The 24027-nt window shown below is 45.9% G+C and overlaps 2 protein-coding genes across 2 annotated transcripts in view; one reads left to right on the top strand and one right to left on the bottom strand.

Annotated features, from left to right (window-relative positions):
• Window positions 1–17092, bottom strand: part of ANKRD27 (ankyrin repeat domain 27) — a 66604-nt gene extending 49512 nt beyond the window's left edge. The window contains 2 exon segments of the mRNA XM_028143017.2: window positions 7742–7873; window positions 16985–17092. Coding sequence (XP_027998818.2) covers window positions 7742–7843 — 102 coding nt within the window. The 5' untranslated portion in view covers window positions 7844–7873; window positions 16985–17092.
• Window positions 17093–17974: 882 nt separating this feature from the next.
• RGS9BP (regulator of G protein signaling 9 binding protein) lies at window positions 17975–19098 on the top strand. The gene has a single exon (XM_008139774.3). The coding sequence runs from the start codon at window positions 18123–18125 to the stop codon at window positions 18828–18830; it is 708 nt and encodes a 235-aa protein (XP_008137996.2). The 5' UTR covers window positions 17975–18122; the 3' UTR covers window positions 18831–19098.
• The last annotated feature ends 4929 nt before the right edge of the window (window positions 19099–24027 follow it).

Genomic DNA, 24027 nt, shown 5'->3' with positions numbered 1-24027 from the left:
ATCTCGCTGCCTCGTGGAAGCACTGCCCAGCACCTCCTGCACGGTCCTCTGCAAAGACACCATGGAACTGGGAGCCTCTGGGAGCAGTGGTCCTCAGGAGCTTCCTCAGGGAGCCAGAGAGAGCAGTGCGGCCTCTCTTCCCACGGAGACACCCAATCCCTCACAGCAGGAAAGGGAGGCACTGACGGATGGAAGAACTCAAGTGTGTCCACGAAGTGGCCTTGCCCTGCCTCAAAAAATCAAGACTGAACCAGATCAAGATCTAGATTTAACTACCAATTTCAGGAAATACAGAGAACAGAGGGCCATGTTAAACACCACTACATGACTGAAACTGGCAAAAGCCAGAATGCAGGAAGCTCTACAGAATAAATGACCAAAGAAAGAAAGAAAATTAGAAGAAAAATTTAAAAAGAAACTCAAGATTGCACATTAAGTATGAGCAGTTTAGTGTACTTCAGTTTAGCTCAATAAAGTTAGGAGAAAAAGAGAGACTTACCAATTCAACATAATGTGTGGATCTCCTTTTTATCCTGATTTGAACAAACCAATTGTAAAACAAACAAAAAAAATATGAGCGATTTGGGAAATTTGAACAGGACTAGATATTAGACAATGTTGAAGAAATATTGAGGTCCTAGCAGATTTGGCTCAGTGGATAGAGCATCAGTCTGCAGACTGAAGGGTCCCAGGTTCGATTCCAGTCAAGGGCACAATGCCCAGGGGGGGCTTGATCCCCAGTGTGGGGCTTGCAGGAGGCAGCCGATCAGTGATTCTCTCTCATCACTGATGTTTCTATCTCTCTCTCCCCCTCTCCCTTCCTCTCTGAAATCATCAATAAAAATATATTTATAAAAAAGAAATATTGAGAAATATTTTTAGCTGTGATAATGGCAATGTCATTTTTTATATTCTTAAATGATAAGAGCCCTTATCATTTAAAAATATATTCCTAGATATTTACAGATGAAATCCTATGAGTACCTTATATAATTTTCTGGGATTTGCTTCAAAATAATCCAGTGGCTGAGGATGCAGGGCAGGAGGCATAGAAATGGTATGTGACTGGCCACTGAACTGATCACTGCGATGGTGCATAATAATATTATTCTTTCCACTTTCATGTGTTTGAAATGAAACATAATTTAAAATTTTAATAACAAGAAAAGGAAGGCCCTCAAGTATGAGCCTGGATTGAGAAACCTCAAGGCTCCCAGAAGGCCTCATGGCAGAGTGAACACACAGAGAAGGAAGATCCTGGGGGCCTGGGAGTCTGCCACAGGCAAGGGAACGTCACAGACCAGACATAGGGGATGCTGGATGCCAAACTCAGAGAGGCCCTTCCTCGTATGGACCCACTCCAGCTGTGCATGAAGGAGTCACGTGGTCCCGTTCGAAGAAGGGCCTCCAAGGATCAGGAACTTCTGAGGTGCCTGGGGGAACTCCACCCCAAGGGTGAATATATTCTATTTCCCTGTTACAAAAGCCTCCTCCTCCTCCCTAACTTGCATAGAGTATGACTGGCTCCCACTGCACTATAACCTCATTACCCAGCACATGGCTCGAAGTATAGTACTGCCCAATCAATGTTTGTGGAGTGACTAGCGGGTCCTCCAACTTCAGGCCCTCGCTCCACACCCCCAGTTTTCAGGCAGACAATGCTGCCCGGAGCATTTCATTGCAAGCAGAAGTTAGCGGGTGGCTCTTGGTGGCTCCATCCATCTCCATCAGAGTCCTGAGTCCAGCAGGGGTTGGGGGGGGAGAGGAGAGGAGCTATGAAGCTGCCCAAGGGAGGAGGGGGCGGTCAAGTGCCTCAGGAATTCTCACAAGACAGAGCCTCAGACTACTTCTGGAATAGATATTATGGAATAGGCCGTAAGTTGGAGACCTACTCATTTCAAAGCTTAACAATAGAATACAGGCAAGAATCAGCATTAGTGACACCCACTCCAGGGTGCCCTCCTGACTCCTCCCCAGGTTGGGTTAGGCACTCCACAGGAACCCATGACTTCTGACACTCATTCCTCCGTCCTACAAATAGCCTGTGGAATTCCTGACATATGCTGTGCTCCCCACTCATCCGTGTAACCCTGAAAACTCAGCACACTGCCTGGCACATAGTATATACTCAATAAATGTATGTTGGTTGGATCTATAAGAAATAAATCCTGAGAACTGGAATATGGCCATCAGTGCCCCTAGCTGGGCTGTCTAGGTATTGTACTTGAAAGTCAGTTCTCTGGAACTTATAAGACATGCTGCTAAGCTCCCAGTCTAGCACTCAAAATCCTACCTACTCTATAATTAAAGGACCACTATGAAAGGAATATATTTAATCTCCTTTTATAATTTTTGTTTTTCCTATAGGCAAATGGATCCACCCCCAACCTACCCAGGAAACGTGAAGGATTCTCCCTCCGACACCCCAAGGACAAGAGCCCAGGGTGCAGCAGGCCTGTCAAGCCTGGTCTGAAGAAGTCACAGTGTATAATTAGCTAGGTGGTTGTAAGAAAAGGGGTGGCTAGTAGAAGCAGTGTGTGGGTGTCACAGGCCTCTGTGATTGGAAACAGGGAACATGGGGAAAAGAACTTGCGCTGTCCAGACAGAGAGCAAGATGATGGCAGGAGGTGAGTGCCTGGACAGGGAGGCATCCCCATCAAAGGAAGGCGTGGAAGGAAGACTCGAGGATGGGCTAGGGCAGTGGGGGAAGCAGCCAAGCTGCATTCTTAGCTGCCGTACACTTTGTGTGAGGATGAGGTGGCCTGCAAGCTCGGCTTACAGGGAGAGGGGTGAGGGGCAGTTAAGCCTAGGGAATATACATATTAAAAAGTGGCAATTTCACATTTTTTAGAGCCTAATAAAGGACTCTTATCCCCCAGGCAGATTCGAGGGCGGCCAAATTTGGCCCCGTGACCAAGCCCCATGGAAATGAATTTAGCATTCATCTGCTGAGGCCACATGGATTCTTTAGAGATGGCAGAAAGGATGAGTGCTCTTCTAGAGGCAACTGGAATATTCTACTTTTCATTCAACCACCAGTTGTGGAGGGAGTATTATTATGCATTAGACAGGGATGAGCCTGTTCCCATCACCCGGCCATCAGGAGGCAGAAGCTAGCCAACAATATCTGACCCTTGGAGCAGGCCAGTTCCTTCCCACCACTGCTGATTCCTGCTGAGAAGCTGGCCTCACTGATTCTGGAACTAAACAAGGCTGAGGAATTCAGTGCTGCCCAATGTGGGCCCTAAACAGCTCTTGTGGATCTCATGGCTTTCAGGAGGGGCTGGAGTAAGCAGCCTAGGGTACCACTGGGAACTTGGGATGGTACCGTTTAAGGAGAATCTCCCATTCCTCAGTGTACCTGAAAGGAAGGTGACCAAGATGCCAAAGTTCTTACTCAAAATTCCCCTCTTGCTAAAGTGAGCTTAAGCCGAAACCCGTTTGGCTCAGTGGCTAGAGCGTCGGCCTGCGGACTGTAAGGGTCCCAGGTTCGATTCCGGTCAAGGGCATGTACCTTGGCTGTGGGCACATCCCCAGTAGGGGGTGTGCAAGAGGCAGCTGATCGATGTTTCTCTCTCATTGATGCTTCTAACTCTCTATCCCTCTCTCTTCCTCTCTGTAAAAAATCAATAAAATATATTTAATAAATAAATAAATAAATAAATAAATAAATAAATAAAGTGAGCTTAAGTGTGATTCCACTACTTGCAGCTGGTAAAGTACCTACTGGATGACAAGGGAACTGTGCTAAGGGCTGGCAACAGTGGTGAGCGAGACAGGTCACACAGAACTTACTGAAAAATACAGCATTCCACAGTGTGGCATTTTTATTTATTTTTTAATCCTCACCCGAGGATATGTTTTTATTGATTTTAGAGAGGGGGGAAAGAGAGAGAAACACATTGATGTGAGAAACATCGATTGGTTGCCTCTCGCATGCTCCCCCACCAAGAATTGAACCTGCAACCTTCTGGTGTACGGGATGATGCTCCAACTGAGTCACCCGGCCAGGACCAGTGTGGCATTTTTAAAAAGCACCTGAAACTTACATATGTTATCTAGACAGTACTTATTAAATATCATAGAACAAAGATGGGAAGGAAATATTTCCCAAATTAGGTTAAGCCCTCCCAGTCAACATGATTGCTTTGCATCCTATACCTTTTTTCTATGACACTTACCACAGCTACAATTAGAGTATAACCATCTCTCCCACTAGAATTTAAGTTCCATAAGGGTAAAGATGATGATGTATATTCATATTTTTTGCTGAATTCCCAGCATCAAACATAGTGCCTTGCCTCGAGTATCATTTAATAACTAGTGTGAAATAGATAACAATGAATGTCTTTGGTGAGCTTTCATGAGATTTTTATTTTCTTCTTTGGCAACAGCTGTATTCTCCAACTGTTTGTTTTTTAAAATCTTTATTGTTGAGAGTATTACAAATGTCCCACAAATGTCCCTCTCTTTCCTCCCATTGCTCCCTCCACCTGGGTCCCACCCCACCCCAGGACTTCACCACTCTATTGTCTGTGTTCATAGGTCATGCATATATGCATATAAGATCTTTGGTTAATCTCTCCCTGCTCCCTCCCCTTCCCTCTGAGATGCCTAGTCTGTTCTATGTTTCCATGCCTCTGGTTCTATTTTATTCATCAGTTTATTTTGTCCATTAGATTTCTTGTTTGTTTGATTTTTAAATTAAGTTGTTAATAGATATGTATTTATTACCATTTTATTATTTATATTTTGGATCCTCCTCCTCCCCGCCCCCCTTTTTCTTCTTCCTCTAAAAGAATACCCCTCAACATTTCATGTAATACTGGTTTGGTGGTGATGAACTCCTTCAGCTTTTTCTTGTCTGTGAAGCTCTTTATCTGACCTTCAATTCTAAATGATAGCTTTGTTGGGCAGAGTAATCTTGCTATTCATCACTTTGAATATTTCTTGCCAAAATTATTCCCTTCTGGCCTGCAAAGTTTCTGTTGAGAAATCAGCTGACAGTCATATGGGCACTCCCTTGTAGGTAACTGACTACTTTTCTCCTGATGCTTTAAAGATTCTCTTTTTGTCTTTAACTCTTGGCATTTAATTATGATGTGTCTTGGTGTGGGTCTCTTTGGGTTCCTCTTCTTTGGGATTCTCTGGTCTTCCTGGACTTGTAAGTCTATTTCTTTCACCAGGTAGGGGAAGTTTTCTGTCATTATTTCTTCATATAGATTTTCAATATCTCACACTCTCTCTCTTCTCCTTCAGGCACCCTTTTAATGTGAATGTTGGTATGCTTGCAGTTGTCCCAGAGGCTCCTTACACTAGCTTCATATTTTTGGATTCCTTTTTCTTTTTGTTCTTCTGATTGGGTGTTTTTTGCTTCCTCACATTCTAAATTGTTGATTTGATTCTCGGAATCCTCTATTCTATTGAATCCTTGTAAATTATTCTTTTTTGCAGTTAGTATATGCTTAATTTCTGACTGGTCCTTTTTTATGTCTTTGACATTCTACGATCCTTGAAAGTCTTACTAAGTCCACTGAAGCTCCCATTAATTCACTTCAAACTCTCATTAAAATCCTTGAGTAACTTTATAATCATTGTTTTGAATTCTGTATCCAATAGTTTGCTTGCTTCCATTTCTTTTACTTGTGACATGTTTCTTTGTCTCCGAATGTTAGCTGCTTCCCTGTATTTGTTTTTAGGTAGAGCTGCTATGTCTCCTGGAATTAGCCTTGTGTAGTAGGTGTCCTGTAGGGCCCAGTGGCTCAGTTTCCCCAGTCAGCTGAGCTGGGCACTCTAGGTAGGCCCATGTGTGCACAGTCTTATAGTTGAGCCTTGACTGCTGTTTCCAACTGTTTTTAAAAAATATTTTTAAAATACGTTTTTATTTATTTCAGAAAAGAAGGGAGAGGGAGAGAGAAACAGAAACATCAATGATGAGAGAGAATCATCGATAGGCTGCATCCTGCATGCCACTGGGGATAGAGCTCACAATGCGAGCATGGGCCTTGACCAGGAATTGAACCATGACCTCCTGATTCATGGGTCAACACTTAATCACTGAGCCACACTGGCTGGATTCTCCAACTGATTTTTTTTAATAAATATGTTTTTATTGATTTCACAGAGAGAAAGGGAAAGAGAGAAAGAGAGAGACAGAAACATCAAGGATAAGAGAGAATCATTAATTGGCTGCTTCCTGCACCCCCTCACCCCTACTAGGGATTGAGCTAAAAAATCCAGGCATGTGCCCTAATCGGGAATCGAACAAGTGATTTCCTGGTTCATGGGTGGATGCTCAACCACTGAGCCATACTGGCTGGGCTCTCTGTTTTTATAATGAACTTTATGACTTCTAAAATCCAGAATAAGCCCTAGCTGGTTTAGTTCAGTGGATAGTGTTGGCCTTTGGACTGAAGGGTCCTAGGTTCGATTCCAGTCAAGGGCACATCCCCGGGCTGTGGGTCCGATCCCCGGTAGAAGATGTGCAGGAGGCAGTCAATTAATGATTCTCTTTCATCATTGATGTTTCTATCTCTCTCTCACTCTCCCTTCCTCTCTAAAATCAATAAAATATATTAAAAATAAATAAATAAAATAAAATAAAAATAAGCCCTAGCCAGTTTGGCTCAGTGGAAAGAGCATTGGCCTGAGGAGTGAAGGGTCCCAGGTTCAATTCCGGTCAAGGGTACATGCCTGGGTTGCAGGCTCAATTCCCAGTGTGGGGCATGCTGAAGGCAGCTGCTCTCATCGTTGATGTTTCTATCTTTCTCACCTTCTCCCTTCCTCTCTGAAATTATATATATATATAACTTATATATACATATATATAAAATAAAAATTAAAAAACAACAACTCTGGATAAAATGTATGAATCACAAAACCAATCATAAAAATCAGAAGGGACCTCAAGAAATCAGGCTTCTGATGGCACAGGGATGACTGGGTGGTGTGAAAGTCAGTTCCAATTCTCCAGAGGGCAGCTGAGAACCTGACATCATTGGGTTAAAGCGACTCCTCCTTTGGTTCAAATCCACAGCCTCTTGACATACCTGAGTAAAATCACACCCCATGGCAAGAAAAGCGGGAACATAGTATGAGAAGAGGACAACACACAGAAAGAAGGCTCCTCAAGCACAGGACGGCACAGAGGCGCCCACACACTGTGTCCCGCTGTGCTGTGTAAGACAACCTCAGAAGTGGACAGACCTGCGGCGTGAGGCCTGCCTTCTCGCCAGGCAACAAGGCCCCACAGACAAGCTACGGTCTCTCTTACACACTTCCCTCATTCCTGTTACCTGGCTGCCTGTGAAGGTGTTTGAGGTTGTGGCCCCTATTATAAACATTCCTTCACTGTAGGAAACGCCTTTGAAAGTGACATGGGAATGTGTTCACAGGTTCTCTTATTCTATAGGAGTGAGCGCCCACCTCACACCAGGACTCATGAAGCCCTGAGAAGGAATGTCATTTCTGTCCTTGATAGCCCTCACGGTCAACATGGAAATAAAAGAAACAGAGGTGAACTCCATGAGACCTGTGTCAACATGGGCTGAGAGTGCAGAGAAAAGATCACACCCTGGGTTGGTACTCGTTCCATACCGAGTAGTCTGGGGTTTGTATATTGAGTAGGTTTGTAGCTGATTCCGTCTAAACTTAACCGAAGTCTACTACATTTCTGGCCTCGCCAGCGCTGCTTGGTCCACAGCTAATGGAAAAGGACAACCCTCAGGGTTGATGCACTTACAATGCCATGAAGTTGGGCCACCTTGTTGCACAAGTCAGGACGCCACTTTTGAAGGGCCAGGTAGAAAGGGTTTTTCAGGAGATCTTCATCATAAAGAGCCATATGGACTTCAGATGGGGCAAAGTGAGACTCCTGGGACAAGGGAGGAAAAGGCAGTAAATGACCACCATTGGATTCATAAAACACATGCAAGTCTGGATCTGGCAATTTCTAAAAATGATCCCTGACAGGTAGTACTCCACTCTACACACCTAACACTCCAGCAGGAAATGTCAAAGATAACCCATCAGTTCTAGGATGACGTGTTTTCACTGGTTAAATGTATAAATTATGTTCAGGAAATTAAACTCCAAGTCATTGCAAATGTGAAAATGGCTCTTTTTAGAACATCTTTGCAAAGCGACTTAACCATTCCCCCAATCAGAAAGTGGTGTCTACTGCCTCACCCCTTGAGTCTGACTCAGCCCATGAATTGCTTTAACCAACTAACAGAATTGATACTCTGTGATTTCTGAGTGTTGATCTCAACAGGCCTTGCAGAGTCCACTTTCATTCTCTTGGTGCCCTGAGTCTACCATGCTATGGAGAAGCCCATGGGATGAAAGACCATCAAATAAGACAGAAACCCAGGTGGTCCAGAGAGCACAGCCATCCCACCAGCTGAAGAACCACCTGCCACCCCACAGAACAGTAGGAAGTAATAAACTGTGGCTGTTTTAAGCTACTAAGTTTTGGGCTGATCTGTTATGCAGCAAAGGCTATCCCTGAAACCACATCCTTTCCAACACCAAGGCCATAAAAATAGTCCCTATTATTTTTAAGAATCTTTAAAACATTTTCATTTTTAGGTGGTCTTTATATTTATACTAATGGCCCAGTGCACAAAATTCATGCACTCAAGGAGGGGGATCCCCCAGCCTGGCCTGTGTCCTTTCATAGTGCGGGAGCCCCACAATCCATCGCCCCAAAGAGGTAGGCCGGAGCTAGGGGTCCCGCCTCCACGCCGTGTGGAGCTGTAGGACCCTTAGGCCTTGCCACATGGAGGTCTCCGCCGGGCCCCAGGCCTCCTGGTGATGGATTGTGACGGCGTGACGCAAGTCCCCGATGCTGCAAGTCCCCACCCACCCGAGCCTGCTGCGCAAACAGTCTGCGAACTGGTCATTATGTGTGAGGGCGTCCCGACCATTAGCATATTAGCTCTTTATTATACAGATGTTATAAATCAGACATCTAATTTAATTTTTTTCCATAAAGCAAATTGTCAGTCTGTTTGGATTGCTATGACAGAATACCATAGACTAAGTGGCTTAAACAACAAAAATTTATTTCTCACAGCTTTGGAGGCTAGGAAGTCCAAGATCAAAGTGCCAACAGATTTGGTTCTTGGTGAGGGCCCTGGATTGTAGACCTTCTCACTGTATTCTCACATGATGGAGAGAGAGTACTCCTGTCTCTTTCTGTTTTTATAAGGACATTAATTCTATAATGAGGGCCTTACTCTTATATCCTTATCTAACACTAATTAGATCCCAATGTCCCATCTCCAACTACCATATTAAGGATAGGGCTTCAACATATAAATGGGGGTATGTGTGTGGACAGATGACATAACAATAAGCCAATTGTGTGATTTTAAAAAATATATATTTTATTGATTTTTTACAGAGAGGAAGAGAGAGGGATAGAAAGTTAGAAACATCGATGAGAGAGAAACATCGATCAGCTGCCTCTTGCACACCCCCTACTGGGGATGTGCCCGCAACCAAGGTACATGCCCTTGACCGGAATCGAACCTGGGACCCTTGAGTCCGCAGACTGACGCTCTATCCACTGAGCCAAACCGGTTTCAGCCAATTGTGTGTTTTTTAATGTTTTTATTTTATTTATTTTTAGAGAGAGAGGAAAAGATAGAAACATTGATGTGCGAGTGTAACAGCGATCGGCTACCTTCTGCACACTCCCTATGAGGGATCAAGCGTGCAATCTGGGCTTTCAGTGCACAGGACAATGCCTAACCAACAGCCACATCGGCCAGGGCCCCATCATTGTTTTTTAAATAGTCTATTCCTTTCACATGGCTGATAATGCTATTTTTGCCATACTCGAAGTTCCCATACATGTTTCGTCTGTTTCTAGGCTCTATTCTGTTTCAGTGATCCAGACCAGTGCTGTCCAACATGTAGGAAATATAATAACATACATATTATGCATAGTTACATGTGTAATTTAAAATTTTCTAGTAGCCACATAAAGAAAAAGGGGAAATTAATTTTAGTAATATATTTTATTTATCCTAATATGTTCAAAATATTACATTTTTAACATTGATCAATATTTTAAAGTTATTAAAGACATATTTTACATTATTTTTTTACTCCTACTAAGTCTTCAAATCTGGTGTGTATTTTACATTTATAGCACTTCTCAGTTCATACTAGCCACATGTGCTTAATAGCTATTATATTAGACAGAGCAGGGCCACATTATGTTATGACTACAGCTTCACAATCTGCCTTGATATCTCATAGAGAAAGGCCTCCCTCCTTGTTCTCCAAAATTGTCTGTTTATTCCTAATTCTTTGCAATGTCACACGAATTAGAATCAGTTTACCAATTCCATGAAAAATCCTGTTGGGATTTTTATTGAAACTACTGAATTTGAGGACAAGAGAGTCAACATCTTTATAATAATCTTATTATCCATGAACATGGTATGGTATGTCTTTCCATGTATATCTTCTTCTATGTCCCACAATTAACTTTTCTCTATAAAGACCATATATAGCCCAGACAGTGTGGCTCGGTGGTTGAGCATTGACCTATGAACCAGGAGGTCAGAGTTAGATTCCTGGTCAGGGCACATGCCAGATTACATGCTTGATCCTCAGTAGGGGGCACACAGGATTCTCTCTCATCATTGATGTTTCTCTCTCTCTCTCCCTTTCCCTTCCTCTCTGAAATCAATAAAAATATTATTAAAGAGTATCATATATAACTTTTATTAACGTTATTTACATATTCTGTATAGATTTGTTCCTTTTATGAATGGGATCTCCATTGTCCCTGGTTTGCGGTTTTTACTGAGTTCTCAGAGAGGAATATGAAAAATGGGCACAGAAAAGGAGTCAGAGTTCTATCCATGTCACTGTACCTCTCGAGTCTCCATCTCACTCTGTGCAATGGAGAATACAAATATCTTTCTTACAGGATTTCCATTTACATTCCTCCCTCATCACTTTTGCCATACTGCATACCAATGTACCACCACTTACTGCTAGCCCACATGGTCCCTTTGTGAGAATTAAAAAGGGATACCAGGGCACATGGCTTGATAAACAGCTAATAGGCTACATATCAGCCCGTTTCCCACAGTGCCCCTCTCCCAAGCAGAGCAACTTTGCAATAAATAACCTGCACATTGTACACTATAGCTCTATTGTTAATGTTTGACATTTTCCTTTAAAAATCTACTCCCTTTTAAAAACTTATTTAATTAAAATTTATTTTTAAAAGAATATTATACTTAAATGAAAAAAAATCAGTATCAAATCCCATAAAAAGAAGATATTCTTAAAATTAAAAGTTATAAGAACAATTCACACTATTTAAAACCTTGCTAGATACTATTGCCTGCCAAAGTTTCTGAGCTCGAGCCTGTGGCTTCTTCATTAAAAAGAAAAAATTAGCCCTAGCTGGTTTGGTTCAGTGGATAGAGCGTCGGCCTGTGGACTGAAGGTCCCGGGTTCAATCCTGGTCAAGGGCATGTACCTCGGCTGCAGGCTTGATCTGGGCATGTGTGGGGGGCAACCAACCAATCGATGTGTCTCTCTTACATGTTTCTCTCTGTCTCTCCCCAAATAAATAACCTGCACAAAACTCAATGGAAAAATATCCTTGGGTGAGGATTAACAAAAAAAAAAAAAAAAAGAAAGAAAAAGAAAACTAGCAACTATTAAGGAGCATTAAGTAAATTTATCCTTGATATAATCAGGTGGATGAAATATGAGTGAAAACTAAATTACTTTCTTACTATGTAACAATATTCCAATATGCTTCCTTGGGAAAACACCAGAGCAGTATGCATACGTATATTATGAATTCTCTCCCTTATAGTTAATGATAAAAACAGCCACCATTTGAGAACATCCTTGGTCCAGGCACTGTGGTAACTTCTATACATCCTCATCCCATTTTAATGCTCCTGACAACTATGGGTAACTAATAATAACTAATACAATAACCATAGGTATCATTAGCCCCATGGCACAGATGAAGAAACTGAGGCTCAGTTGGCTAACTTGAGATTACACACAGATGTCAAAATTTATTCTAACACCTTCCCATTTATTTATTTATTTATTTATTTATTTTTTGCCCCCACCCCCCTAACACCTTCCCCTTTAACCACTACACCCATCATGTAAAATAAATATGCGTGGATTAGGGGTTATTTCATGAAGCTTGGATGCAAGGATTCCACACTTCATTTCCCCCCAAAGGAAAAGCCACCCTGACAGACAGCTACACAAGCCCCACATGGAATCTCCTCAGTCTGGTCCGGCCAGAGCTGTCCTGGCTGCAGCTCCTGGGGACTGCCTGAAGGAGAGGCCCTGCAAATCTGTTTACGGAGGAGTCTATCGTGAAAACAGTTACATATAATCCCTTCCTGGACCACAGAGATAGCTCTGCAACAATTTAGGTATTTGATTTGTTGAATTAAATTATTATAAGACCAGATAATCTTTTCATGAGTCCTTACCAGAAGAAATGAATAATGTAATTTTTCTGGGACAGAGTCACAAGAAAACAAAATTCTTCCAGGTTACTGACACAGTTGGTTCTATATGGCAGAGTGCAAAAATAAAGATGCGTTGGACAAAAACCTCACGAAAAACAAGATATGATATGGTCAGACTAAAGCTGCGAAGGGATACTCCTGCTCTTTCAGCAAGATGCTGGCAGAACACCAACACCTCTGCCCCCAGGATGAAGGTGACAAGGGCTAGCTTTGACAGAGAAACTAATAACCTAGCTGGGAGGCAAAGAATGTGCACCAGAAGAGTAAAACAAACCCCGAACAGTGCTGGGAAAAGTGAGGACCAGATAGAGACAGGAACAGGAGGGAGGAGGTTGGGGGCAATCAGGGAGGAAGGAGGACATCCTGGCAGGAGGCATGAAAAAGTTCTTGTGGGCCCAGAAAACCCGAGTAAAGCCCCAGCCGGTTTGGCTCAGTGGACAGAGCTTTGGCCTGCAGACTGAAGGGTCCCAGGTTCAATTCTAGTTAAGGGCACCTACCTAGTTGTAGGCTCAATCCCTGGCCCTGGTCAGGGCATGTGCTGGAGGCCACCAATCAATGTGTCTCATATCGATGTCTCTTTCTCTCTCTCTCTCTCTCTCTCTCTCTCTCTCTCTCTCTCTCTCTCTCTCTCTCTCTCTCTCTCTCTCTCTCCCTCCCTCCCTCCCTTCCATTCTCTAAAAAAAATCAATGGAAAAATATCCTTGGGTGAGGATTAACAAACAAACAAAAAAGAAAACCTGAGTAAACTTTTTTTGACTTGATGAGATGAGTCTATAGAAATAATAATAATTCAAACAGAGCAGGTAAGAGAGGTAATAATTCAAACAGAGCAGGTAAAAGAGGTAATAATTCAAACACAGCAGGTAAGAGAAGGCCCCTAAATGCCACATCAAAACATTCAGTTTAAAAGCATGAACTGTGTAAACACATAAGACTCCTAGCAAGTATTGCTGGTAAATGGGATGGAGCTTACTGTTTTTCAGTCCTAAATCATCTGCTTTCTCTTGGACATAGTCCTCCTGGTTGCCAACCACTGAACCCTGAACTCTGTCTAGAAGTAGATTCAAAGAGCTCAGTCTAGCACTGTTCTCAACCTTTCTGTCCCAGGGTTAAAAATATGTAATAAATCACATACAATATGTAATAAATCACACACAATACAATAAGTTGAATTCTTACATAGGGGTAAGTGCTTAAAAATAATATTTAATATTCTAACAAGTTTACTTGGAGGAGTTCGTTTTATATTTTAAAATATCAAGCAAAGTAAAGATGCCTTGGACAAAAGCCTCATGAAAAACAAGATATGATATAGTCAGACTAGTTTTTCTTTATAAAACTAAAAAGGTGAGTGAGTCCTCTTATAAAACTCCTTTTTTAAAAAATTACACCCCTGCCCTGGCTGGTGTGGCTCAGGTGGTTGGGTGTTGTCCCAATCACCAGACGGTCACCAGTTCAATTCCTGGTCAGGGCACATGCCCAGGTTTTGGGCTCCATTCCCGGTAGGGGGCATGCAGGAGGCAGCCGACTGATGTTCCAATCTCACATTGATGTTTCTTTTTCTCTCCCTCTCCCTTCTTCTCTTTATAAAAAAATCAGTAAAAAAATTTTTTTTAAAAATTGCATCCCTGCCTAAGCTCAAATAATGGGATCATTTACAGAAAACCTAGCAAAGTTCGAGATCAAATATCCCTGAACCTGAGTTATCTAAAGTTACTCTGTGGTCAGGACAGCCAGGCAAGGCCTCAAACCAGTACCAGGTATTTCAGGAGGCAGTGTGCACACTTGTGGTTTTGTGGTCTTCAACCGTCTTGCTAGCCTGGAGGACTCTGGCTGGCCAGGGACAGCTAGTGACAGTGTGCAGCCTGGCTCAGCAGAATCCAGCATAGAAGAGTCTGCACCTCCAGAGATGCATTCCCTGATGAAATCTCACTGCTGTGGCTCTTCCCACCCTTCCAGGGACCTGACCAAAGACCCTGAACAGGCATATTTTCCAACAGATGAGCAATATTCTCCAGCTGGAGGAAAAGGCAAAAAGGAAAAACTTTCTACTCATCTGTTTTAATCTCAAATGGAAGCAATCTGCTGATATAATGTATGGTGTTATGGTCACTTGTGTCCTTCTGGCCTAACATGTCTATGGATCTCGTACATATTTTTCTCAAAGCTCCTCTTTGAAGCACCCAACCTGCACCTGGCTTACTTAGCTCACTGTAGGCGTGTTACCTGTTCTCCCACTTGAACAAAATAATAGTGGGGTGTTAGAGGAAGCTTAAGCTCCCAGGGAGGGATCATCTCTCACTGGAGCTGGAAATCCACTGCCCATATGCAGGGGAGGGGGAAGGGCTGCCCCTAGGCAGCCATTGGCTAAAAAACAGAAACAAACAGTTCCCTTAGAGCTGGCTAAACACAGTGACAGCTGGACTGTGGAGGGTCACAGAGGGAGAGAAGGCCTCATGGTTGGAAAGGGAGCAGGAAAGTTTAGAGGGGCACAACTGCTCCCCATGGCATTCTGTGATGGATGGCATTCCACATCCATCACCCTGCTCCCGGAGTTGCAGGTGCAGTCACCTCCCTGCATAATCCACCTCCCTGCCAGTATCTTGGGCAGAAAGGCAGGAGCTCCAAGGGCCACTTTTCAGTATGTCTCAGATGTGGAAGCCACCTCAGGACAAACCAGGTCTGGATCCTTCAGGTGTAAACCTTTTCTAGGTCTGGTATCTATCATCACAGGTTCGCATTCCTCTGCTCCTCTAGGAGAACATGAAGTTACTGAACACCAACCTAATCCTGGCAGTTCATCAACAGAGGGAAAGCCCGGACAGACACACTAACAGGCACAGACACATGAAGAACAAAGAACCAGCAGCTGCCCTCCTGAGGGCAACACAATCCAAGGAGCCACAAGGAGGCACAATCAAGACCTGACGGCAGGCCCTATGCAGATACAACAGCCCACCCCCCCCAGGAACACTGCCCTACAGGGTTATTGCAGGTGACAAGCCAAGGATGGGAGAGCTCACCCAAAGTGTCTACCCAGCTTCACAGCCCCAACTGCCTTCTTGCCACTCGGGCGCGTCAGAAGTATCTGTCCCGGCTCTCATACTGCCCTTTCCCCTTGGAGGCCTACAGGCTCTGCCTGCTGATGTCACTCAAACTTGTTCACGGGAAGAGACCACAAAGTGATCTTTCCAACACAGGTCTGTGCAGGATTCCACAATGACTTCCTCTCCACTCCCTACCAGATGAACGCTTAACTCCTCTGGTTGGCATTAAGGGCCTCTTATAGCTGACCTCCCACTCATCTCCACAGCCTCATCTCCTTCTGCTGTCCCCACAACTCCCCAAACAGATGGGTTCTCCCTCCTTCTACCATTTTGTCCTGAAAACTACTCTTCCTCTGTCAAGGCATCCATTTGGCAGGTGGGTGGCCGAGACCCTCCTCGGCAAAGAATGGCCAAGGCCGAGAGAACCTGAGCCCCCACCACAAATGGCCACTGAATCAATGAACTAAAGGACAGTCTCCTGAGTGAGAGCAAGCCCCGAGGACCAGCCCTCTGGACCCTCCAAAGTGCCTCATCACCAGGGCCAAAGAGGTGACCTAGAAACGCCAATATCCCCTGCTCTGCTCTAACCCTAGTGCGACTGTGTGCTACCCCTCGTTTCTTGAACGTCCTAAATCCTCCATGAAGACTTGACAAACCTGCTCTGGGGGCCCAGCAAGGGCCCGAAGTGCCCAGGTCCCCAGCATCTCGAAGGGCATCCAGAGGGACGCGGCCTAGCACTAGAACCTGTAGGCTGTCCATTTCTAACCAAAAGAACTGAACAGACCTCAGTGTCCGGAATATCTCTTGGTGCTTAAGAATTTTCCTGGAGTAATCTTTACCTAGCAGGACGAGGAGACCCTGCTCCGCGAGAGGCAGGTAGGCAGGGGTTCCCTTTTCTCTCCCCCGCGCCTTCTTCACCCCTTACCCGGGGACCACAAGAGCCTGGCCCGAGGCCCTGGACAACCACTCACAGCCTTCTCTCCACCTTCACCGCCCAGGCCGCCCGCAAACCCAGGAGGCCACTCAGCCAGGAGCTACGGTCCCGCCCACTGCCCGCAACTCTGAACTCCGGAGACCCCGGACTCGCAGGCCCAGGCCAGCGCCGCGGGGGTCAGAGGACGCATTCTTCCCCACCCCACCCCACCCCATCCCGGAAAGGAGAGACAGAACAAGTCCTGCTGCAGACGGGACCGGAAGAGCGCGGGCAGGGCGGGCTACCGGCGAAGGGTCGGGGCCTTAGGAGTCGCCCGGGAGCCACCAAGCCTGCCAGGGGCGCCGTGGGGCGCCGGGGGCGGAAAGAGGAGTTTCCAGCTCCGGCCTCCTCCGGCCTCCGGGTCCCGAGCGCAGCCGTCCCGAGGGGAGGGAGGCGCGGGAGCAGACAGGAGAGAGGACACTTACTTAAAAGGCTACATAGTTTCACTCCCTGCCCTTTCGGGAGCAGCGGCGACACCACCGGCCCCTGGGATCCGGCCTCAGGTACCACCACCCTAGCGCGCGGCCCCACGCCACCGCCCACCCTCTTACTCCGCCGTTGGGCGGAGCCGCGTCCCTGAGTCAGCCCAATGAGCGGCCAGCCTTTCCCAGAGTGACGTGCGCGCAGAGCAATCATTAAGTCCGCCCAGCCGGGGGCGGGGTTCAGGCGGCGCACTGCGCTTCCTACTCCGGCGGGCGAGCCCGGAGCTGCCGACTGCGCGTGCCCAGAACGGGGGAGGGCGGGGTCGCGAGCAACTGTGTCACGGGAAGGGGTCCAAGCTTGGTCTCTGGAAAGCGGGCTGGATTGAGATTGGGGACCCAGGAGCCATACCTCCTCATGTGTCGCCCTTTACTGCTAGCTTTGGAGGACGGAGGTGCCCAGTCCTATGAAGTAGGGGCTGGGAGTCATGATCCTTAGGTTCTAAGCCCCTCACTTGCATGGATGTAGAGTGACACCCCCCCCCCCTTTATTTTTACCTGGGCCTCAGTTTTCCCCATCGGTAAAATAGAGGGTTAGATATGCGAAGCGCTATTATTCCAGAACTGCAATGGGGTGAGGAGGAGGGAGAGACAGGGGACCTACACGTGACCTCCCGCGCGGGGCCCCGCCTATCCCTTGTCCAGGGGATGGAAGCATCCCGCGAGGACGGGCGGGGTGGGTGGATCCTAAGAAACACGACCCAGCCATCCTTGGCAGCGGCTAAGGCGGAGCGCGCAGCTCGCGGGTCGGTCCTAGAGACGGTACCAGAGGAGGATGGGGACCGCAACCCGGGCTTCGCAGGGGGCCACCGTGGAGGCCAGGGCAGTACAGCGACTCAGCGTGTGACTTGAGCGTATCTGGGAGGATGGACGAGGGGCCCGGAGGCAGCTAACGCGCCCGGCGCACGTCGCGAGTCCCTAGCTCGCTCCGTCGACAGCACTGCAGCGCGGAGCTAGTCTGGGGCCATGAGGAAGGTGCCAGCGGCCCGACCCGGAGCCGCAGTAGGGATTGGCCGTTGGGCTGTGCGGAGGGCCTGAGGCCGAGAGGGGCGCGGGCGGTCAGGTCGTGCCGGAGCGCACCGCTATGGCGAGGGAGGAGTGCAAGGCGCTGCTGGACGCGCTCAACAAGGCGACCGCATGCTACCACCACCTGGTGCTCACTATCGGAGGCTCGGCAGACTCGCAGAACCTTCGCGAGGAGCTGCAGAAGACGCGCCAGAAGGCGCAGGAGCTGGCGGTGGCTACCGGTGCGCCGCTGACGACCGCGCTGCGAGACAAGGGCATGGGCGCCGAGGAACGCACCGAGTTCGAACGCCTCTGGGTAGCCTTCTCCGGCTGCCTGGACCTGCTGGAAGCGGACATGCGGCGCGCGCTGGCGCTGGGCACCGCGTTCCCTCTGCACGCGCCGCGACGGCCGCTGGTGCGCACGGGGGTGGCGGGCGGTGCGGCAGGCGTAGCGGCCCGCGCCCTGAGCGCCCGCACCCTGCGGCACGAGGCACGGCGCAACTTCGACGTAGACGACCTGCGCGAGCTGGAGCGGGATATCCTTCAGGTGGGCGAGATGATCTACGACCTGGAGACGAAGGTCAACGTGCCCCGCTGGACGGTGCAAGCCCGGCAGGCGGCGGGCGCCGAGCTCCTGATCAGCGCTGGAGCCTCCTCGGCGGGCTTTGTGTCCGTAGAAGAGCGCACCGGGCCCTGCGACCCGAGCAAGGCCCTGGCTGCCACTGTGTTCAGCGCCGTGCTGCTGGCGGCTGTGGCCCTGGCGGTGTGCGTGGCAAAGCTGAGCTGACCGACACCTGATAGCCTGCCGCTCAGCTCCTTCCTGACCGCCACCGCTCCTTCCCCAGAGACGCCCCTCTCCTGGAATGTCCCTTCCCGCTAGGACTCGGGATGGGAGTGGAATCTGGCATGTTTAAGGGGAGCAATTCTAAAACCCCGTGCGTGTAGGTGTACACGCGTATTTCAAGCACACATCTACCGGCAGAACGTGGTTTCCTCCTGCTGGCCAGGGAGGAGTTAATTTGCGCAGGTTGCCAGGGCATTACCGCTCATGTTTGCAGGAGCTTTATCCTCTATTAATAGAAAACGGTCCACAGTGACCCCAGATTCCTCCGAGTTAATGGGTTACCGCGTGTGCTGCTGGGGCGTGTTTGCACTGAGTCTGCGTTTGGTGCCACCACCCCTACTGGAGACTCCCACTCTCTACATGGGGCAGTTTGATAAAGGCGGCGATGAAATGAAGTGGGGAGAGGGGGGCTGTTTTGCTGGAGGGGGCTTGTTTCTTCCTGGACAGGAGGCAAATTGCAACAGGATATAAGCAGGTGTTTGTTTGTTTGTTTGTTTGTTTACTTTAATCCTTTGGGGCCTAATTTTAGGAGAGGGAAAATAGACGTTCATGCAAAGTGCTTTCTGGATGGCTCACGATTGCGCTTCTTGGCAGAATCACCAAAAGCAGCTAGAAGAGGTTTGGGGTTGTGCCCTCGCCGCTGCAGGGTCTGACTCTGCTCAGGAAACCAGAGAGGGGCCACAGAACCTTCCTTCATGGGGTTGGACCCACTGCACACACTGCCTATTTAAAAGGGCTCTCCCTCGCCTGCCTGGGCAGGGTGCAAGCTTTGGAAAGGGCCACATGCTGTATAAACAGGAACTTTCTCCTTCCCTTTGGCTTATTTTTGTTCCAGAACTAGACCAGAGTTTTTGATCCTCCTTTTCGCGGAGGGCTGGGGAATCCTCTTTGGAGCCCTTAATCCTGTCCATCCCTTGGAATTTGCTTGCCAGCCAGTAGGAGAGCTGGCTATAGAAGGAGCTGCACAGCTCTCTGACCCAAACACTGCCCCCTGAGGGGACATAGTAGCATCACTGGCGTGCAGAGAACGTAATAGTTTTAACTTGGAACTTAATGTGTTTTCAAAATAACAATCATTTTAAAGAAAAATCACATTGTGTACTATCAAAGCTGATTTTTTTTCTCTCTAAAGAACATTTGGCCACGAATTTATACGTGCCAATGAGTCAAACATAGTCTTTACTTATATGCTTTGGTTACTAAATATATATTTCCATTTAGTTTTAAAATTGATCTTGAAGGCAGGAGGTCATAACAAAAACTACTAGACCCACAGGTGTAGGTGACAGACATTAAGCAGCCCTTGCTTCTCTTGGTCAATAAACAAGGAAATGTTGAGAACACCCTGCGTCTGAGGCTAGAATTTGCCTGAGCTGGGCTGCCACCCCCTACCTGTGTTACCGAGAGAACATCTGTTGAGAAAAAAGATGCATTTACTCCGTAAAGGTAATAATTTGGCATAAAGTTCATAGGCATTGGTTTGGCTCAAAACTGACAAGGATTTTTTTTTTCTTCTTTTTTTACCCCCAAAGTGAGAAAAGGGACCAAGAGGAGAGAATTGGCAGGTTTTCACAAGGGCAACTTGAGAGGGCCAATGGCAGAGGCAAAGAGCAGCCTGAGTGCTATTTGGGCGCCCAATCCTAACTAAGGACAATCCTCCCAGCCCAGCCCACTCCCACTCCTCCTCAGCACACGGGTTCCAGTAACTTAGAATGTGAGATGCTTGCATAGCGGTTTTAAACGACTCACAGGGTCTTAAGCCGAATAAAAGTTTTATGACAATAACTAATTAAAAGGAATTTCTGCCTCATCCAGGTCTGGGTGAGTCTGAATAGCAGCCAACATAAAATTATTTTGCATCTGACAGCCCAGGGTACTTTCAGAGATGACACAGGAAGTTTTCTAACTCCTTTCTTCCTCTTCCCATTTACAACACAACATGGAATCTCTGTCACTTTCCCCAAAGTCTCATCCCAGGCAAGAGGAGGCTGGGGCATTTTGTGACCCAGTGTTGGAAAAGATCCCTAAAAACAGAGCCCTAAGTAAATTCTTCCTTTTCTAAGACTGTGATTCTCTGTTCTTTCTTAAAAAGAATAGTTTTATTGATTTTTTGAAAGAGAGGAAGGGAGAAGGAGAGAAAGAAACAGCACACTCCCTACTGGGGATGGAACCAGCAACCTCCTGGTGTGCAGGACAATCCATTGAGCAACACTGGCCAGGGTCTGACTATGTTCTTACCAAGGTGTTTTGTTCATGAGAAACAAATTGTTCAGCAGAACCTGTTTTAAAAAAAACGTTGGAAGTTGTGTAATCCATAGAGAGCAATTGGTTGTCACTCTTTCCACCCACTTGGCAGACCCTTGGGTCTTCACTGATAGGTGCAATCAGATGTGCACCTGATTCTGAGAGTCCTCTGCTCACTGAAATTAGTGACAAAGTGTTGCAAAATTGGGCCAAATTACAATAAACATATTTTTGCTGTAGACTTGTTAGCTTAAACAATACTCGGAGTTTGAAAATGTTAAACATTAGGAACATTTGGCATTGTTTGTAGTTATAACATTGCCTAATGGAACTTCTGCTCGATGATACAAGCAAAATCACTTGCTGCTTGAGCAATAGGCTACTCTTTCTCTCTGCTCTGATTTCTATATATATTTCAAGAAATTGCTTTCTTGTAGAAGCCTGATTTAATTTAGATGTTTGATAATTCTCTAAAAAACACTTGGTTAATAATTCTCTAAAAAACACTTGTTATGATCTACCATGATACAAGTGATAGAAAAGAAAACAAATTCAACATGTTTAATATAGGGTATGATGAAGCGGTCAATGTTAAGGTCTATGTCAGAGAACATCTAATTTCCCAAATTAAAAGCACAAGCTAAAGGATAGAGTTTTACTTCCAAAGTAAAATGCTGTTGTTAAGTAAAACCTCTCGTGAAGTTAAATACTTGTAAAGAGGAAACATACCTGGCTTTTCCTTTGGGAAAACAGCACTGCTTTTTTGTGATACTGAAAAGACAAGAACTTGATATGTCAAGGCACTTATCTTAGGAACTTTGAACTATTGCTATTCGTTTAAAAAAAGCACCAACTAATAATGTTTGTGGGAGAAAGAATGCCTGCTGGCAAATTCTTTTTTTATGTGCTCTAAAAACTTACACTTTTAAAATGCCAGAAGGGAAAATATTTTTGGTGAATAAAAGTAGAGCATAAACTTTATGATGTACCTAAAGTTTACAGTAAGCTACATATGAGATGTGTGATGTCGAGTGACTAAAAAGTACTTCTGGTTGACAAGAGAGAGAGAGTTCTGGTTTGCATGAGGACCCTGATAATGCTGCATTTTCCTTTTCAATGTGCACATTGGTATGTTTTTAGTTATTTGGTTGCTTTTCAAAATGTAGTTCTCTCTTTATTGAGTGCTTGTTAAGGGTGTGAGCCCCAGAGTGTGAGTCTGCATGTCAGTCTGAGAAACAAAGTGATTAGGACTGGTCTCTATGCGCTTTGAGGGCATGCCTTCTCCGGCAAGGCCTGACCAGCTGCAGTTGTCGGGGACTCTGCCTCTCTTTCCAGGTACCTCAGAAAAGTCACTGACCGCCCTGTGCCTCACTTCCCTCATTTATGACATGGGGGTGTGTGTGTGGGTGTGGGGGGGTCCTCACTAACTCCAAGGTCCCTTCCAGAGCTTAAAATGGAATGCAGTTAAACAAGAAAGGGTTATTTTGATTGTTTGGTGTGTTTTGGTGCATATTGAAATGGAATCTTACAGTTTGGTGGTTATTGTCTAAAATTAGTCTGTGGGTAAAATTCCATATGATTTTTAAAAATTAGAATGAACTAAGCTTACTGTGATTTTAGTCCCTATCAGAACTAGTGGGTGGACTTAAAAAGCAAATTTGTGTCAATGCTACTTAAATTAGATTAGGAATTTAAATTCAGACCCTAACTCTTGAGTCCAAGGAAGCCCAGTATTTATTAAATAGTTTGTTGTACCCAGCAGCTGGACCACCTAAACTGATTCTGGGAAATTACAGATGCGAAAACCGGTCATTTGTCACGCAGGCTGGGAGAATCCTATTCTGTAAGTAACCTGGTGCCCTCAGAACTATAACTACATTGGCCGCCTGATGTTGGGGAGTGTGAGCTCAGCATGGATTGTTTTGTACGTGGCATTGATAGGAGCAGGGAGGAAATGGTGGGCACTAACAATGTTCATAGATATTATAAATCATTTCTGTTCTGTCTTCATCAAAGAAGGTACACTCTGACCTGGTAACTGGCCCTCTCTGGGAGTTTGCCCCAGGAATGCTGTCCATTCTCTGATTCTGGGAACGGGCTAAGCTGTTTGACATCATAAAAGGATTAACTACCTTGTTATCAGACTTTAGGATTCTGGGATCGGACACACTGACCACATACCCCATAGCCCTGATCCTGCTATACGTAGCTTTTCTTCCCTATCCCTATGTAATCAGCCAACTGGTGGAAGCTGTTAGAGTAGTTTTTTTAAAAAAAATAGTTTTTATTGATTTGAGAGAGACAGAGAGAGAGAGGGGAAGGAAGAGGAATAGAGAGATAGAAACATCTATGAGAGAGAGAAACATCCATCTGCTGCCTCCTGCATGCTCCCTACTGGGGATCCAGCCCACAACCCACTGGGCATGTGCCCTGACAGGGAATTAATCTGATAACCTTTTGGTTCATGGGTTGATGCTTAACCACTGAGCCACATCAGCCGGGCAGAGTAGTTTTTTAAAAGATGCCACATCTGTTGCTCTCTCCTATTGCCGACAATTCGAACAAACATAAGATTCAACCTGGTCTCTACTCATTGACTTAATGGCGACTGGCAGCAACGGACCTGTTATGTCTGGTATCAGCATCAGATCCAAGGTGGAATAAAAAGCTTTGTGTCTTTTAACTAAAATGTTTATTAATAACTAAAAATTAAAGATAACATGCAGCATTTATAACTTAGTTGGAAAAGGCACCCTCAAATGATTCAGCTGTCATCTATTGTGATTTTAAAAAAAATTCCTAATCTTTTTCATGCATGTTTAAAGTGAATGTCCTGATCAACATATTTACCCTTCACAGATTTCATTATATAAAGAGGTGTTCAGAAATACCCCAG

The sequence above is a fragment of the Eptesicus fuscus genome, chromosome 21 (assembly GCF_027574615.1).
Source record: "Eptesicus fuscus isolate TK198812 chromosome 21, DD_ASM_mEF_20220401, whole genome shotgun sequence".
Taxonomy (NCBI): domain Eukaryota; kingdom Metazoa; phylum Chordata; class Mammalia; order Chiroptera; family Vespertilionidae; genus Eptesicus; species Eptesicus fuscus.
The sequence above is the reverse complement of the archived record's forward strand: the minus strand, read 5'-3'. Positions and strand labels throughout refer to the sequence as shown.